Source organism: Enhydra lutris, unplaced genomic scaffold (assembly GCF_002288905.1).
Source record: "Enhydra lutris kenyoni isolate GAN:26980312 unplaced genomic scaffold, ASM228890v2 scaffoldscaffold2, whole genome shotgun sequence".
NCBI classification, from domain to species: Eukaryota; Metazoa; Chordata; class Mammalia; order Carnivora; family Mustelidae; genus Enhydra; species Enhydra lutris.
Genome location: NW_019154086.1, coordinates 2,992,340 through 3,009,298, shown reverse-complemented (window position 1 = coordinate 3,009,298; position 16,959 = coordinate 2,992,340). Strand labels below are relative to the sequence as shown.

The following is a 16,959-nucleotide window of genomic DNA, read 5'->3' as shown; positions in this document are numbered from 1 at the left end:
TGAAGTCCCAGAAGTTCATTTTTGCTTTTGTTTCCCTTGCCTTTGGAAATGTGTTTTAAAAGAATTTGCTGTGGCCAATGTCGAGAACATTACTGCCTATGTTCTCCTCTAGAATTTTGATGGATTCATGTCTTACATTGAGGTCTTTCATTAATCTGGAGTTTATCTTTGTGTATGGTGTATACTCTTCTGTATATAGCTGTCCAATTTTATTGAAGAGACTGTCTTTTTTCCATTTTAAGCACCATCCCAGTGAAAATACTAATGGCATTTTTCAAAGTGCTAGAACAAACAATACTAAAATTAGTATGAAATCAGAAAAGACCCCAAATCACCAAGGAAATATTGAAAAAGAAAAACAAAGCTGAGGACATCACATTGCCTGATTTCAAGCTATATTACGAAACTATGATCACCAGGACAGCATGGTACTGGCACAAACACACACATAGATCAATGGAACAGAATAGCCCAGATATGGACCCTCAGCTCTATGGTCAATTAATCTTTGACAAAGCAGGAAAAAAAAAATCCAGTGGAAAAAGGACTACATCTTTAAATGATATTGTTTCTGTGGTTTTAAATGATAATTCATTTTTGTTTGTGTTCAGGAGTTAGGTATATTCTATTGGGCATAACTCAAATTGCAAAAAAAGATCTTAATCTCCTTGACCTTTAAATTATTATGAAGATGCTATTTGGATATTCTGAGACTCTTATCAGCTCTCTGTAGAAATATGAGTGGATATGGTAGAAGAAGACTGTAGTTGTACTCCAAGTATCTTTGGGGGATTGTTTGTATGTGCGAATTTTAATTTCAGTGATCAGAAGTTCCTAAGAGTGCATGCTGCTGTAGTCGGCCTGATGCAGGATTAATTTGAGACTGTGCTCAGCTTTTGTCTTTGTGGCTCCTACAGCCTTTTGGATAATGCTTATAATGAAAAAGTAGTTGTGGTTACTGAAATGTCCTACCACCTCTTAATTATATTGTGGAAAAATTATTTATTTGATTTCATTTTTAAATGATTTTTTTCCTTATTTTTTTAAACACTTAAACCATTTTTAAGCTTTGGCCAAGAGAGGAGGTTGATCTATCTATCTATCTATCTACCTACCTACCTATCTATCCATACATCCAACAATCCATCCATCCATCCATCTGTCCATCCATCCATCCATCAATCCATTATTTGTTTTAGCTCTACCTCCCTTAATTCAAGAACTAATCTAAAATGGAGATAACAATTTATGATGAGCTGGTAATTTAATGCCTGCCCTACCAGAATATAACACATTAAATTCCTTTTGTTTTTGCCTTGAGCATTTAGCCTAAATAAGTCATCAGGAGAGTTTGTTTGTTCTGCCTTATAGTTTCTGATCAAAAGCTTCCTTATGAAAGATCAGGTGCCAAAGGTGGGATTTAAGTATGAGCTGTATTTTCCAGGTCTACTTTCTCCAAAGTCAATTTGAAAAATCAACTCTTCACAATGTAATTTAGCAGCAGCAGGTGTGAAAAAGACTTAGAAATTAGAAACTGTATTTTATGGTGAACTCTAGGTGAGTCAGCAGTGTGGTAAGTCACCTGCACAGCCAATGTTATTGTTGGCTAAATTCACTGATGTATAGCCTCTAGAAGGAGAGACGGAGTTGTCATGGTATTCCACACTGACTGGATCACTACTGGAGTATTGTTTTCCTTTCTTGGCGATATACTTTAAATAGGACACTGGAAAGCTGGAACATTATATCTATACCTATACATCTTTATTTATATCTATATCTATACTATCTATCTATCTATCTATCTGGGAAGAGATTCTATGATAAAAAAAAACTTGTATCACTGAACATTTGAGTAATCTTTAAACAAATTTAACACTAGTCTCTTGATGAAAAATAATTTTTTTTCAGGACTTCTGTTAGATAATTCCATTGTATGATAGGAAAACTATCTTGACTGCAGGCTTTGGATTTTGCCTTTAACCACAGATTATCGATAGAACCCTCTTCTCTTAGATTCTTGCCTTGCAATCAGGTATAAACCATTGGGCCTTCCCTTGGTCAACCATGACTCCTGCCCTAGTCCCATATGGTAGATAGCCCTCCTTTGATCCTTATCCAGCTGTGACCATTCCCACAGACTAAGGAGGCCACAGGGCCTTGGGGCTATGTCTAACCCACCCCCTGCACCCTTCCCCCACTGAGCTACTTGTTACTGGGACTGGTGACATCATGATCACCTGGGAGCTTGTTAGAAGACCAGAGTTTTCTAGATTCTCAGGATACACTCCACCAAGTGAATCAGAATCTGTATTTTAACAGGGTCCACATGTGATTCAAACACATATTAAAGCTTGTCAGGAATTATTCTAGACCATGCTCTGGATACCACAGACCCTAGAATTTGCTGCCCAAAATGTCCTACATTGGCCATCAGGGCCTGTCCTTCCCAGAGCATACTGTGCTGCCCAGAGACATAGCCTTAAGCCTGAGGGGTAACTAAAAGGTGACATTTGGGGGTGGAACTTGGAGATATGGGCTGATTGTTCTCACTTATGTAAGCAATGCCCCTCACTGAGGGACTGGATACCAGGCCTAAAAAATAAGAGAGAAGATCCCCAGTTTCTATCTGTATTATTGCTCTGGGCCTGGATAGTAAAATAAAGCTCTGTGGTAGCAGTAAATCTTAAGTGAAAACAAAATCATAAGACTCCAACCTCATATTATGCAAAGCAATACAATTGCAACATGAAGATTAAAAAAAATGCATACACACAAAAAAACCGCACACACATTTGCTCACATACCGCAAAGCAAATATGCACTGTGGAATGTAGGTAAATCAGTTCTGTTTCATGAAATGTCTGGATTTCTTAACTTTGTACATAGCCTTTATTTCACCCCTTGTTCCTTCTTTGTCCTCCTCTACGACCCACCCCCCATATTTATGATTTGGCAGTTTTTGGTGGATGGAAAAGAAACTAGCAAGAGTGCAAGAGAATTCAGAAATACCTTGCCTTCTGATTGACTTTTCAGAGGTCTGCTAAAGGAGGGCTTGAAACCTCTGATGAGAGGTGACAGGCATACTATACCCAGCCAGCAACGGTTCTGCTAAATAGGCAACTGTCTCTTCATTTTGCAAAAGAGAAAACAGACTATGAGGATTAAAGTGCTTTTTCCAAGGCTACATAATGAATGAAGGCATAGATTCGAACCCAGGTCTGCATCCTCTCTCTAAAATCTAGGACTTCTTTATTATATCAAAGTATCTCATAAATAATATGGATGCTTATGTTGTCTGAATTTTACCTGTGATAGAGTATATCCACTTTGGGCAGGGATGGGTGCGGGCACTGAGCACACCTTTCTTGCTGAACAGTTTGAATGGCTCATGTCAACCGTGACCAGGGAAGAATGTGATGCTGATGGTGGACCATGTCTGTGTGTAGAAGTTAGAGATGGACGGGTTTTTATTGTTTATTGGCCGACATAACATACTGTAAGGAATACCATAAATAAACTTCCCCATAAAATGTTTTCTTAAGCATCAAGGGGAAAATAAATAGGTATATCACATATATTCTCTTGAGATTTGTTTCATTCCAAATTCCTCCAAAGTGGGAAAAGGCAAAATGCTTGCTGACTCAGGAGCAGGATCAAGGTGAAGCATTGGTGGGCAGAGCTGAGTTTCTTCTCTCATTCAGAGCTCTCATATGCCCATTGCCTTCCTGGGTGGCCCCGTCTGCTTCCCAAAGGACACAGGAGAACTCGACCACAAGTTTCTGGTAACCAGTCTCTCTCATTGTCTGTGTGTGTATTCCAGACAATCTAATCTCCATCTCCCTTAAGAGGAAGTGGAAACAGAGATTAAAAAAAAAAAATGTTTTTCTCAGATACTTTTCTTTCCTTTAACTTAGCTACTCCGTGCCTGTTGAAACTTGGCTGTTTGGGGTGCTTAAAAGCAACTTCCTGTTGAGAGAGGAGACCAAAACTTACACAAACCCAAGGCTAATGTGATTTGCCAAATATCCCCATTCATAATAGAGGGAGATGCCTCCGAATCGTTTCCTTTATTGTGTGGAGTTTTCCTGGATTGTAAAAGTTGCCCTCTCCTCTGTACACACAGAAACCTCAGCGCAGGCCTGACATGCCAGCCCCTGCAGCCAGTGCTCTTAGAGCAGGGTCCTAGACAACCTGCAGGCAAAGGTACAGCCCCTTCCATCCTGGGCCTTTCTCTAAGCATGTCCTTTGAGGTACACCTCCCCCCCCCCCCTTAAAAAACAGAAAACAATGGGAGAGCTCAGTTTTAAAGAGTGCAATTCAGAAATGTAGACTAATGAAAGACAAAAGCAGCAGCCTGATCTATCTGGCTTGAGGGAGAGTATTTTTGTTCTGTTTTGATGTGTATTTTTTACAGTAAAGACTATGGGTCTACTTATTTAAAAAAATAATTTACTGTAAGATAGTATATCTTATATAAGATATCATATATCTTATATATAAGTATATCTTATATTATTATATATTATTATATATAATAATAAAATATAATAATATATTATTATATTATATAAGTATATCTTATATAAGATCTTGTCGGGGGACGTATATGATTTATGAATGGACCCTCGTCTTGGACAGCTCGCGGTTCATTTGATGATATGAGACAAATACACAGAATAGTATCATGTTGGTGAAATGCTCACAAATGCTGTAAGCTGGGCTCAGCAAGTCGCATTGTTTGGTTGGATCATTGAAGAGTTGTGGCTTTGAGTTTTGGAAATGAAAGAATGCTGGAACCATAGTGCAAAAAGTCTCGACTGTGAGGCTGAGAGATTGTTTCTGAATTTTAAAGGCAACTGGAAACCCCTTTAGGTGTCGGAATCAGCATTCTGGAGAAAGGTGGAAGAAGGTGGATTAGTTGAGGTGAACAGAACTACAAATAAAAATGTGAGCTCTGCATTGATGGACTTTATTTAGGTTTGTGAGGGGAACACGCAGCTAGTTGGCACCAATGTTCATTTTCGTCTCTGTCTTGTATATCCAATGGGTTCCATGCAGTTGTGGGGGTGTGTGGAACCAGGGAGATCTAAATCTGAATCCCAGTTCTACCACTTACCACTTGATGGCTTTGGATCTCTCTGTGAAGTAGAGATTATAAACCAAACTTGTTTGTGGTAAGGACTAGAGGTAATAGATGCAGAGGTCTTAGCCCACTGCTGGTACTAATTAGTCGTGGCTCTGGTTGTGATGGATGACATCATCTTAAATATGCAATTGTTCATTTCCATGTAAAAATAATACATGCTTATTACAGAAAGTAGGGAATTTTTAAAAAATTTTATTTATTTGACAGAGAGAGAGAGATCCCAAGTAGGCAGAGAGGCAGGCAGAGGGGGAGGGGGAAGCAAGCTCCCTGCTGAGCAGAGATCCCGATGCAGGGCTCGATCTCAGGACCCTGAGATCACAACCTTAGCCAAAGGCTAAGCCAAAGCCTTAACCCACTGAGCCACCCAGGAGCCCCGAAAGTAGGGAATTTTAAAAGGAGGAAAGTAATCCTATTGCATCAATATTGTTAATACTCTAGAATGTCTCTTTCAATCCTTTAACCAGAAGGGAAACAAGCTTACTATTGTCCTTCTTGAGATTTGACTGCTTCCTGATTTGCTTTGCTGTTTACAAGAACAGGACCTGGACCAGATAGGTTCTAACTGTCTTTCTCTTTCATCACTGTAGACACAGTTCTGATCTAGACCTTTACTCCGAGCCCTGCTAGGAGTAGGCAGACTTCCAGCAATGCCACGAAATATCCTCTTTGTCAATCGACCCTCAGATCTCCTAAACATGTACGGAATGAATGAGGCCCTATTTGATACCTTCAAATATAAGGGACTGTTCCTGCAGCTAAGTCCCCATTACATTTTATTTAGAGCATTTTCTCTGGACTATATTGAAGAATACTAGCAGAGATATGCTGATAATGTTGCTACTCAGATTGATCATTAAGTATTATGGGAGCTATACTCTAAACAGTTTGAAAGATGGGTCAGAGTATAGGACTTCTTTTTTTTTTTTTAAGATTTTATTTATTTATTTGACAGATAGAGATCACAAGTAGGCAGAGAGGCAGGCAGAGAGAGAGAGGAGGAGGCAGGTTCCCTGCTGAGCAGAGAGCCCGACGCGGGGCTCGATCCCAGGACACTGGGACCATGACCTGAGCCGAAGGCAGAGGCTCCAACCCACTGAGCCACACAGGCGCCTCGAGTATAGGACTTCTTATACAGAATATGACAGTGCCAGTCTACCAGAGTATGACCTGAAGGATGACAAAATTTCATGTCAACCCCATTGGTGGAAAGGTGGTTGTCATTATTAATTCTGAGATCAGATTTCATTCTCATAGACATAGAACTCCCAAAGGACTTTCTAAAACTCGAGCCACTCAGATCCCCATCTAAAAGTTATTCACCATCAACACTACTGGGTTAGCTCTCCATTTAAATATCATCTATGAAACCAAAGCTTTTGCTATAAATTTCCCTTACAGGAAAGGGCATAGAAAAGAGGGTCATTTTGTTTAATTATTTGCCCATGACCCCAAAAGTAATGCATTCCTAGATTCCCCCTCAGTAGAAAGTTCAGAAAAAGCAAATTAGAAGGAGTCAGGAATGTTGATAGCAGCAAGAAATAAGAGAGATGAAGGAAGAGAGGGCTGATATAAGAACTAAAAAACTTGGCAGTCAAGAATCTTTTAGAGTTTGGGTAAATAGCCTTATTCTTCATGTACAGCAGTTGGCTTTCATAAAGAGAAGCATTGAAGTGTAGGAAAATATTAGGAGGAGATCGAGTATAAATCCAGGTAATCTTTTAGATTTCAGTCTTTGTCTTAGTAAAATTAAGGGATCAGGAACATAGGACACAAATGGTTAATAATAAATCCCTTTTAGATCTTAAAATTTGGTTTGTGATGATTTTTATTAAGCCATAAAAATACTCATTATATTTAATATAATTTGCTTGAGAAAATAAGTATGTATGCTTTAGAATGATTTCTATCTAAATAATCCATTCATGTTAGTTCTGGAAAATAAAATATCTCTGTATGTTATTTAAGTGAAACCCAGAGATAGGTAATGATTAAGTCTGGTGAGTCAGGAGTGTTCCACTGGCACATACTTCGAGTGTCCTCTAGAGAATATCTGATCCAAAGCCTCCATCATTGTCATGAGCACACAGCGAAGGCGCACACAGGAGTTGTGTCTTTCCGCAATGTCAGCTTTGTTCAATCAGAAAGCAAAGTTAAATCACAATTCTAAAGCAGGTTCAGAATTCCAAACTCAATGACAATTCATCATGTGATTAAATTTGGCTTCTTACACAGCCCACAGAGCAGGAGAGAAGACAAGCCACACAACAAACAAGGTTACAGAAGGGTGTAGGAAGAAAACAAACGAATGCGAACTCCGTCTGTGGGTGCACAGTTGAGATAAGGCCTAGGGCTGGTCCGGGTCAGCTCTGGGCACTTAACTGCTTCTGATGTTCATGGAGGGAAGGATCTCTGTTCTGTTAGGTGATTCATTGGGCAGATTGTGGCAGTTTCCTTTTTAAGTGGTCAGACATAGAGGGGTCATGTCTGAAGAGTCTCACAGTTTGCTGACAAAATCCTTCTCTTTTTTAAGGGATTCAGTTAGTTTCGGGTCTCTGCAGACCTCCTTGGGTTCTGCTTGTTATCAGTCCTGCGGGGAGGTCAGCTGACCTTGGTCCTGGTGAGATCTCCTGGCTGCAATATCTTAAATGCTTGCGTCACTGCTTGACACAGGCTCCTGCTTGACCCGAGAGACTCCATTTTGCTCTCTACAATTATTTTATAAGAGGGATGTCTTGGTCTTCTGGGGCTGCTATAATAAAATACTAGAGACTGTGTAGCTTATAAATAGTAGAAATTCCTTCATCATACTTCTGGAGGCTGGGAAGTCCATGATCAACATGCTAGCAGATTCAGTCTCTAGGAAGTGTCTGCTTTCTGGTTCACATGTGGCACCTTCTCCCTGTGTCCTCATATAAGGGAAGTGGTGAGGGAGCTCCCTGGGGGCTCCTTTATAAAGGCATTCATCCCATTCATGAGGACTCTACCTTGTGACCTAATCACCTCCCAAAGTCATCACCTCCTGATTTCATCATCTTGGTCATTAGGATCTCAATATATACATGTTGGTAGGACACAAATAATCAGACCGTCGCAAATGGAAATGGAGGCTCAGAGATGTTGTGCCCAGCTCTAAGCCACAAAGAAAGCATCAGTAATAAGCTTAGACCCACATTTTACTGAATACAAATTCAAAGCTCTTACTACCACAACATGTAAGATTCTAAGAATGGAATGATATGGCATTCGCATTCACAGGCATCCTAACTGGCCTATGAATTCTGTGAATTTATTCATTCATTCATCTTTATTAAACATGGATTTATGGAGTGATTACTATGTACCTTGCACACTGTAACTTTAGCCTAAACATTTGCTGTGTGTGTATGTACGTAGGCATGCACATGTGTGCACGCGCACACACACAGACATATACACTAACACTGTGAGTCACAAGATCTTAGGTTGGACCTCTGGTTCGGATCTTAGTCTTCTTCACCTTAGCCCTGAACACGGCGCCCTCGAGGACAAGCACATTTAAGTTTCCCAAGCAAATAAACATTTCTTTTAAGGATTTTCATCCTGAGAGATTCCATAGCCTTTTTCTGTAGCTCTTTTTCTAATTCATCTCACTTTCTCTGGGTTCTGCTTTTGGTTTAACCCTACATCTTTTATTCTGTAGTTTAAGATCCATTCTTCCTCTAGAAGAGGAAAAAGTCTCAGCAGCCCTCTAGGAATTTCTCAGTCACTAATTTATCCTTTGGCTTTTGTCTAACTAGTAGGATATAAATTATTTTTTTCATAATAGATATTAATTTATCAGGGCATAAAAGGAGATTAGAGGTGATCTAGTTCAACTACTAGTTTTATAGATGGTCCCCTGGAACCCAGAGAGAAGAAATGGTTCAAATTATCCAGCAAGTCAGTAGCAGGTTTAGTCTTTGAACCCAGGTCCTACCTGTCATCCAAGGTTTTTGCTATGACACCACATTGCCCCAGAGTTCTTTCTTTAGGTCTGGTCTGCTTTACTTTATCACTTATTTCTCTCTCATGTAAAATAACCCACGAATTTCTTGGTTTCCCATGCCAGGAAATGGTTAATCTCACTGAGCCCAAGGGCCTGGAAACTTCTGGGAGGGAGCCAGGTGAGCAAAGAGAGCAGATAAAGGCACCACCTGCTGATGGGTTAGAACAGCCTGGGGACACAGAGAGAATGTAAACACATTCTGCAAATCTTATTGTCTGACACAGTGCCAGCGTCTTTGGGGTTCTTGTCATGGAAAATATTTCATCTGAGGTCATTCAATGAGCAAAAAGAAGCATTGAATACCCTCCAGGGTGCCAACCCCCCCCCTTTTGTCCAGATTAAATAAGCAAGGGACTAACATTTCATGGTTCTAGAAGGTCTGCTTTTCAACAGTACAGGCTGTAAGGTAGGGAAAAAGGAGACATTAAGAAAATATATTGTGTTGTTCTGAACAGCTCTCTCCCCTGGGCAGCCCGCCCTCCTCCCCTGCGGCCTCCCTCTGTTTGCTCACATACTTACAAGCACACGCCCTGCGTTTAGAGCAGGACTTAATGTCTGTGCTTCCTCATAAATCTCGGCTTGGTGCCTGGAGCTATGTTTTTAATTCTGTGGTGGAGCTTTGAGATCTGAGATGAGTAGAAAGGAGGGGCAGCTGATGGAGGTAATAATGGAAGCTGCCATCTCTCCTTCTGGGGACTTGCCTCCTCATTCGCGTCTTCTCTCAGGTGGTTGAAAGGCTTAGCTCAGCCTCTGTGAAGGCTAGGGTGGAAGGAGAGTGGGAAGTCAAGAGAAAGAATAGCTATGTTGTACGACCGCTATGTTGTACTATGCTGAAGGATGCATGGCTTCTCTCTGAAGGTAGTAGAATGTGTGGAATGAGCAAATTAACTCAGTCTGGTGACTGGCTGGCATAGTTTTCTGGTTCAGCTAAAAATGACTTCAAGGAGAGGAGTCTTTCCTGTCAAAAATAATGTATTGTCTTACGAAAATTGTTATCAAAGAAAGTTTTCCCTCCATTCAACTTGGGGCTCCTTTTTTTGTGGTGTTCATTTATTTTTCATGATTGGTCCTTTGGCACTTGGATGATAGTTTCTTCTGTATAAACCTCATCTCTTCAACATGCCTTTGTTTTTTGTGGTGTAGAAGGCAAATCTCTTCAGCTGCTATGATGGTTTAAAGTAGTAATTGCTTAGGTTTCTACCCTGACAACAACTGTGTTTGAGTAGAATTCTAGTCTGAGTCACTGAGTGGAACATGTAATTAACAAGACTAAAGGAAGAACTCTGATCTTTGAAAATTCTGGTCCTCAGTTTATACATCTATAAAATGAAAGAATTAGAAACGTATCTCTTAAAAGGCCTCTAACTCAGACAGTCCAGGATCCTAAAAATCTCCAACTGTTGTAAGCCCTCTTCTTCCACCAAGTTCTTATGAATCCTTATGGAGAATTTCCTCTACTTCTATATCTTTCTAGAAGGTTTTGAAATTTATCAGAAGTGAAGGGTACATTGACTTTCTTGCTTCTACTACTGTGGGAATGGAGGCCACATCCAGATGGTTTCCCTGATGATAGAAAATGGGAATGAAGTAAATTGTAATGGGTGAACTTCTGCTTCTATAAAGAGATCTGTGGGTTTCTATTTGTACCTGTTTGAGGTATGGGAAAGAAATGATGGTAAAACGGGTGATGGGCTTCTGGATTTCAGAGGCTGAGTCTTATTCATTTCTCTACCTGCAACAATACGCTGTACTGTACAGAGAATATGCTAATTACATTGTGGGAGTGAAGTTAAACTTCTTGGGACTGTTTCAGGGAATACCTCTGAGGCGATTTAAAAGATTATTTTTAAATTATTAGAAAAGTTTTACGGAACCATGCTGATTCACTCTGAAGAAAAAAGAGCTATAGGGATGTTTTCAGCTGAATGGAAGTTTCTGATAGATTTAATGTAAGTAGGAAGTTATACACATCAAAACACTGATAAAGCAGAAGCTAAACTCATAAGTATTCAGAGACTCAGAGTCAGGTGGAGGAAGAGATCAATAGGTGAAGAAAAATGTAGAATATTCCAGAACCTTCTGTTTTTCTCTGCTCTAGAGATTTGTTTTTCTGCTTTTGTCTATGTAGGGATCCTGGTATTTCTCCTCCCCCTTCTTAGTCTGTTCCTTTAGTGGTTCTTGACTTGCTGATCTGATTAAGCCTGGTCATATTCTTTATCATATTTCTTGCTAAATTCACTTATTTATATCAAAGATGTTTAGAAAAATTCTGTAACAGTTAAATAAAATTTAAAAATATAAAGTTTCTAACAGTACACAGTAAGCGTTATGGTACACACTAAGAACTCAAGATTTGCTAGTGGGACAATGCCTTACAGCATACAAAACACTTTCTCACCTGTTATCCTCTTGTTCCTCATGAAGTTGTTGTTACCGAAAGATTGAAAATATGGTATATAACGCTCAAAGCCAGGGTTTACACTCAAAGTATGATTTGGAGCAGAAAGCTGGCAAATTTTTCTTTACTTAATAATTTGGGGGGCACCTGGGTGGCTCAGTTGGTTAAAGCCTCTGCCTTCAGCTCAGGTCATGATCCCAGGGTCCTGGGATCGAGCCCCGCATCGGGCTCTCTGCTCCGCAGGCAGCCTGTTTCCTCCTCTCTCTCTGCCTGCCTCTCTGCCTACATGTGATCTCTGTCTGTCAAATAAATAAATAAAATCTTAAAAAAAAAAAGATTCTCTCTTTAAAAAAAAAAAATAATAATTTGGTGTTGACATTCTTTATCCAGAACTGTACCCCCACTTTGATAAACTTGACTATAGCAGCTCGGTGAGAAAGATCAGTCTTCTTACCCTGAAGACATAACTTGTTTGTAATTTCTTAATTTCTCTCTTCACTCCCATGGCTATTTTATTTTCCTGCAATCTCATAAATAGTATACACACACACACACACACACACAAACACACACACATGTTTACGTATGTGTGTATATATATAATTTATATATATATAATTTATTATTATATATTTAATATATAATAAATATTTATTTATATATACTATTATTATATAAATATTTATATATGTGTGTGTATGTGTATATACATATATATACACATACACACACACACACACACACACACACACACAGAGTTCCTTTTGCGATTGCGATTTCCTTTTTCACCTTTAGCTATGATCTCTGGGCAGGCCTTTTGCCTACAGATGATGACGGTCTCCTCAGGGCAAGTCTTTTAACTATATGTCAGTTGGAAATAAGGCTATGTTGTGCAATAGCAGGACCTTAACTTGGAATGCATTTTGTGATGATAGCCCAGAATGGTGAAAAGACCCCTAAATGAAGTCTTGGGAGACCAGGGCTCTCAACAGCTCAGCTGTGTGTGTAATGATGCTTCAAGGAAGCTCTGATCCTTCTGTATCAGTTTTCTCATATCCAGAAAGAAGGCACTGGGTTTTACCTTCCAAGAGCCCTTCTAGCTATGAAGTTCTCTAGTTTATAAACACGAAAATGCTATTCCATCACCGGTGCGGATTTGTGCTTTTACATGTTTGTGAGGTATCATGGTAGGTGCTGAAGTTCCCTAGGAATCATGGGACAATGCTTGGTATAGTCTTTGCACCAGAAGATGTGTTCAGGGGGCTAATTTGATGCCTCTAAACTGAAGCCATAACCCAGAGGTTTCTTTCAGATCTTGTATGTCCTTGCCTGGATGAATGTCAGTAGCATCATGACCGTAGCTGTCTACACCATTTGTATAGTTACTGAGGTCATGAGGTGTCACATGGAAACATGCCAAAGAGCATAAGGTAAAACTGAGATTTAGAAAATGAAACTAGCTCATTCATAGTCACACAGCATTAAGCGTCAGAACAAAGACTCTAATAAAATTATACATGACATCCTATTCTTTGCATTTTTCACTATATTCTGTTACATCATATGCTATCTTTCATGGTGAGCCTAAGTAACTAATAGAATGCTCCTGGTCATAAAGGCATCTATATTCTCCATAATTATTCTAATGACATTTGACAGAACAGAAGATGACAGATTTTCATAGGTCTCTCGTACTGAAGTCTTTGCTGAGAAGCACTGCCTTAGTTCTACCTTTGGAGAGACTTCTTAGTTGCAGATTTATCTTCTTAAGATATCACCAGTGGAGCTTAAGAGAGAAGGTTGGCTGAATTTGTATACTTATTTGTTTATTTATTTTCTTTTAAAATTTAAATTCAATTAGCCAACATATAGTGTATCACTAGTTTCAGATGTAGTGTTCAATAATTCATCAGTTGCTTATAACACTCAGTGTTCATCACATCACATGCCCTCCTTAATGCCCATTACCCAATTACCTCATCCCCTCACCCACCACCCCTTTAGCAACTCTCTGTTTCCTATAGTCGTGTCTCATGGTTTTTCTCACTCTCTGATGACTTCCTATTGAGTTTTCCCTCCCTTCCCTATGATCCTCTTTTCTATTTCTTATATTCCATGTATGAGTGAAACCATATGATAATTGTCTTTCTCTGATTGACTTATTTCACTCAGCCTAATACTTCCAGTTCCGTCCAGGTCGATGTAAATAGTAAGTATTCATCCATTCTGATGGCTGAGTATGAACTTGTGTATTTAAAAGTATGCTACATTTCTGAGAAATGTCATTGTCATGCTCAATTGATTGGTTATTTAGAAATAGGGTCCCTCTTGAATTTCACACTTAAACTTCATTTGAGGTTTCCCTAAGGTAAAAGAATATAAAGTGTACTTATTAGAGAAGCTATCTTGGCATATTTCATTGCCTTTGGATAAAAGCAAAATTGCACCGAGCACATAAATTGACATATGAAGCAGTAAATAATTCCATAATAATTCCATTGTACAAGTTGTTTGAATGGACTAAAGCCAGAGTGCTCCATTAACCAGCATGCATAGAATATTCACTGAGCTTAGAGTTTATTACCAGGCCAGGGGGGAAAAAGAGAGAGAGAGAGAGAGAGTGAGAGAGAGAGAGAAAAGAAACAGAATGAAGGAACGTATGGGGGTGAGGGATGATAAATGTCAGCATAGCAGCTGGGAAGGTGAGAGGTTAGAAAAGGAACTTTAGAGGTATGTACAATATGTTTCTTTTCCTCTTTTCTTTTCTTTTTTTTCTTTGTGGGGGAAGGATTAAATTTAAAAAAATGGTTCAGTGTCAGCTTTCAAACATAATGATCAAAAATCTGAGAACTGGGCAGTAGAGTGAACCAGACTCTTTTCTTATTTCCTTTTGAAAATAGAATCTCAGAGATCAGCCAATGGGAAAGTGGGGTGGCATATGTCTATGTGTGAGATTGTGTTTATACACATCTCTACTTGGATAAACACCCAGAAGCCACAATAGCATTCCCAAAGGTATTCTTCCTTAATACAGGAAGTGACAGCTTTGTGAAGGTACCACAATTAAGCTCTGGGTTTTTATTCTAGATCCCAGGATTTAATTTCTAGAAGAAATAAGAGCTCTATGATGTTCCATGGGGCTGTTTAGAATTACAGGGAACTTAGTTTTAAAGCTTGTTGAATGCAAAGCACCTGAGCTTAGCTTAACCTCCAGGAATCTCTTTGCATTTAGAAATGTCTAAAACCACAAACCATAAATTCTGATGGGCACATGTAAAAGAAGAGACCACAGGAATTACAGTTTTGTTATTCAACGTGGCCACACTCTCCTGCCACAACTTCCCTCCCATCACTCCCAAGCTTCCTCTTGTTTTTGCACTTGGGTTTACCAGATGACCAGGCCTGGGTTATACCAGGTAGTGTGTGAAAAGACAGGCACAATTCCTTTATGAGCTTTGATATGTTTGTTTCTGCAACTTTGCTGCATGGAATGTGTGCAGAGAACAGAGAACCAAAGCTGAAGTCACAGATATTTTGAATAGGTCATCATCCCTCTTAAGGATCATATATACGCTACTGTTCTTGATGTCCCATGTCTCTTCTCAGTCATTTCCTGCTTGCATTTTTTTTTTCTTTTTTGTGGAAACTGGAACTGCTGTCATTCCCCTCCTTCCTGAAACTTCCTGCCACCTCAGCACTTCAGTTCCTGTCTGACCACCTTGAATCTTCCTGTCCCTTTCCCATTTAACCATTATCATCGGAATATTGGCATGAGATTAATATCCCTATTTCCATCCCTGGCTTTGGTCCTCAGCACCAAGTCACATTTCCAGCAAGGCATTTCCATATAGGATTCTCAACAACACCCAGAACTCATCATGTTTGGAACCAAATTTATCCTTTCATTCTCACCTCCTAAATTCCTGGAATAATCAATTAGTTAGTAGGCAAGTCATTTAGCATCATTATAAAGGTTAACTGAGACACTACCTTACTTTCCCATCTTTTTCTTTTTGTGTTAATCTAATGGCAATGGCTAATCTAAAGGAAATTCCTTTCTTGTAGGAGACAAGGAGAAGGCCTTAGGATCTACTGGGGGAGTCTGGAACAGCAGTCCCTCTTTTCCCGCTGGAACCCATGGTCCACTGAGGTGCCTTATGCGACCTTCACTGAGCACCCTATGAAGTATTCCAATGAGAAGTTCCTCGAAATTTGTGAGGTAGGCAGTTTGGGCATCACTCTTAGATCACCTTTGATGGTGAAGCTATGTGCTTCTAAAACATGTACTGTTCCAAAAAATAAACAAAAAAAAAAGCTAAGATACAACCTGGGTTTATACAGATACAAACTTTACAAGTTTTGCAGTACTTTTTAGTAAATAGTGGAGCTGTTTTATTTATTAAAAATATAAAGTGTCAGGGTGTCTAGGTGGCTCAGTGGGTTAAGCCTCTGCCTTCGGCTCAGGTCATGATCTCAGGGTCCTGGGATCAAGCCCCGCATTGGGCTCTCTGTTCAGCAGGGAGCCTGCTTCCCCCTCTCTTCTCTGCTTGCTTCTCTGCCTACTTGCGATCTCTCTCTCTGTCAAATAAATAAATAAAATCTTTTAAAAAATAAAAAATATATAATGCTTATATTAACCATATTGATTCCTCCTTGCTAATTTCTTACCAAAAATTAGAGTGTAATATTATTTAAAAATCACAATACTTGTGTCTGACTCTGTTTATTGCCGAAAGGATACATATAATTTTACGTATGTCATTAAATTCTAATTATTTTATTCAGAGAAGGAGTGTGGGATACTATGAAGTAAAGTCAGATATGGCTCTTTGGTCATGTTTGTCATTTTTCTTTCTGGACCTTGGTAGTCTCTTCTCTAAAATGGACATAATGATGATCACTGCCCTTCCTCCTAACTTCATTGGAGCACTGTAAGGTTAAATGGGATAATGTGTATATAAATGCTCCATACACGGTAAAGCAATCAGGAGTTAATTAAGAGTATTTTTATGTCTTTCCATCTCACCTCCCCAAATAGATTTTATCAGGGAGGGATAGTGGCAGGGAGAGTCTTTCTACTCTTCTTTCATCCCCCCCTAGGGAAATTCAGGCAGTGCTAGCACACTAAGTAGGCAGGAAGTAAAACAATTAGAGCTATAAATGCAGAGAAAGATCAGACTTTTATATTTTCAGTAAAATCCATATACACATAGGAGTGTGCTTATAGGCCAGAGGTAAACCTGGAGACCATAAGCCCCTAACTTCATTGGAGCACTGTAAGGTTAAATGGGATAGACGAAGAAATTCTTGCCTTCTCTGTCCTTTCTACATTTATTTTATATGCTGTCATTCACTTCCAAACATCACAACTCTCTATTTGGTATAAAT

General features: G+C 39.3%; 1 protein-coding gene across 1 annotated transcript in view; it reads left to right on the top strand.

Moving 5' to 3' along the window:
* Window positions 1-16,959, top strand: part of LOC111152351 (tumor protein p63 regulated 1) — a 185,488-nt gene that overhangs the window by 154,162 nt on the left and 14,367 nt on the right. Inside the window, exon 5 of the mRNA XM_022510864.1 lies at window positions 15,637-15,790. Within this exon, the coding sequence (XP_022366572.1) occupies window positions 15,637-15,790 (154 nt within the window). The remainder of the gene's footprint in view (window positions 1-15,636; window positions 15,791-16,959) is intronic.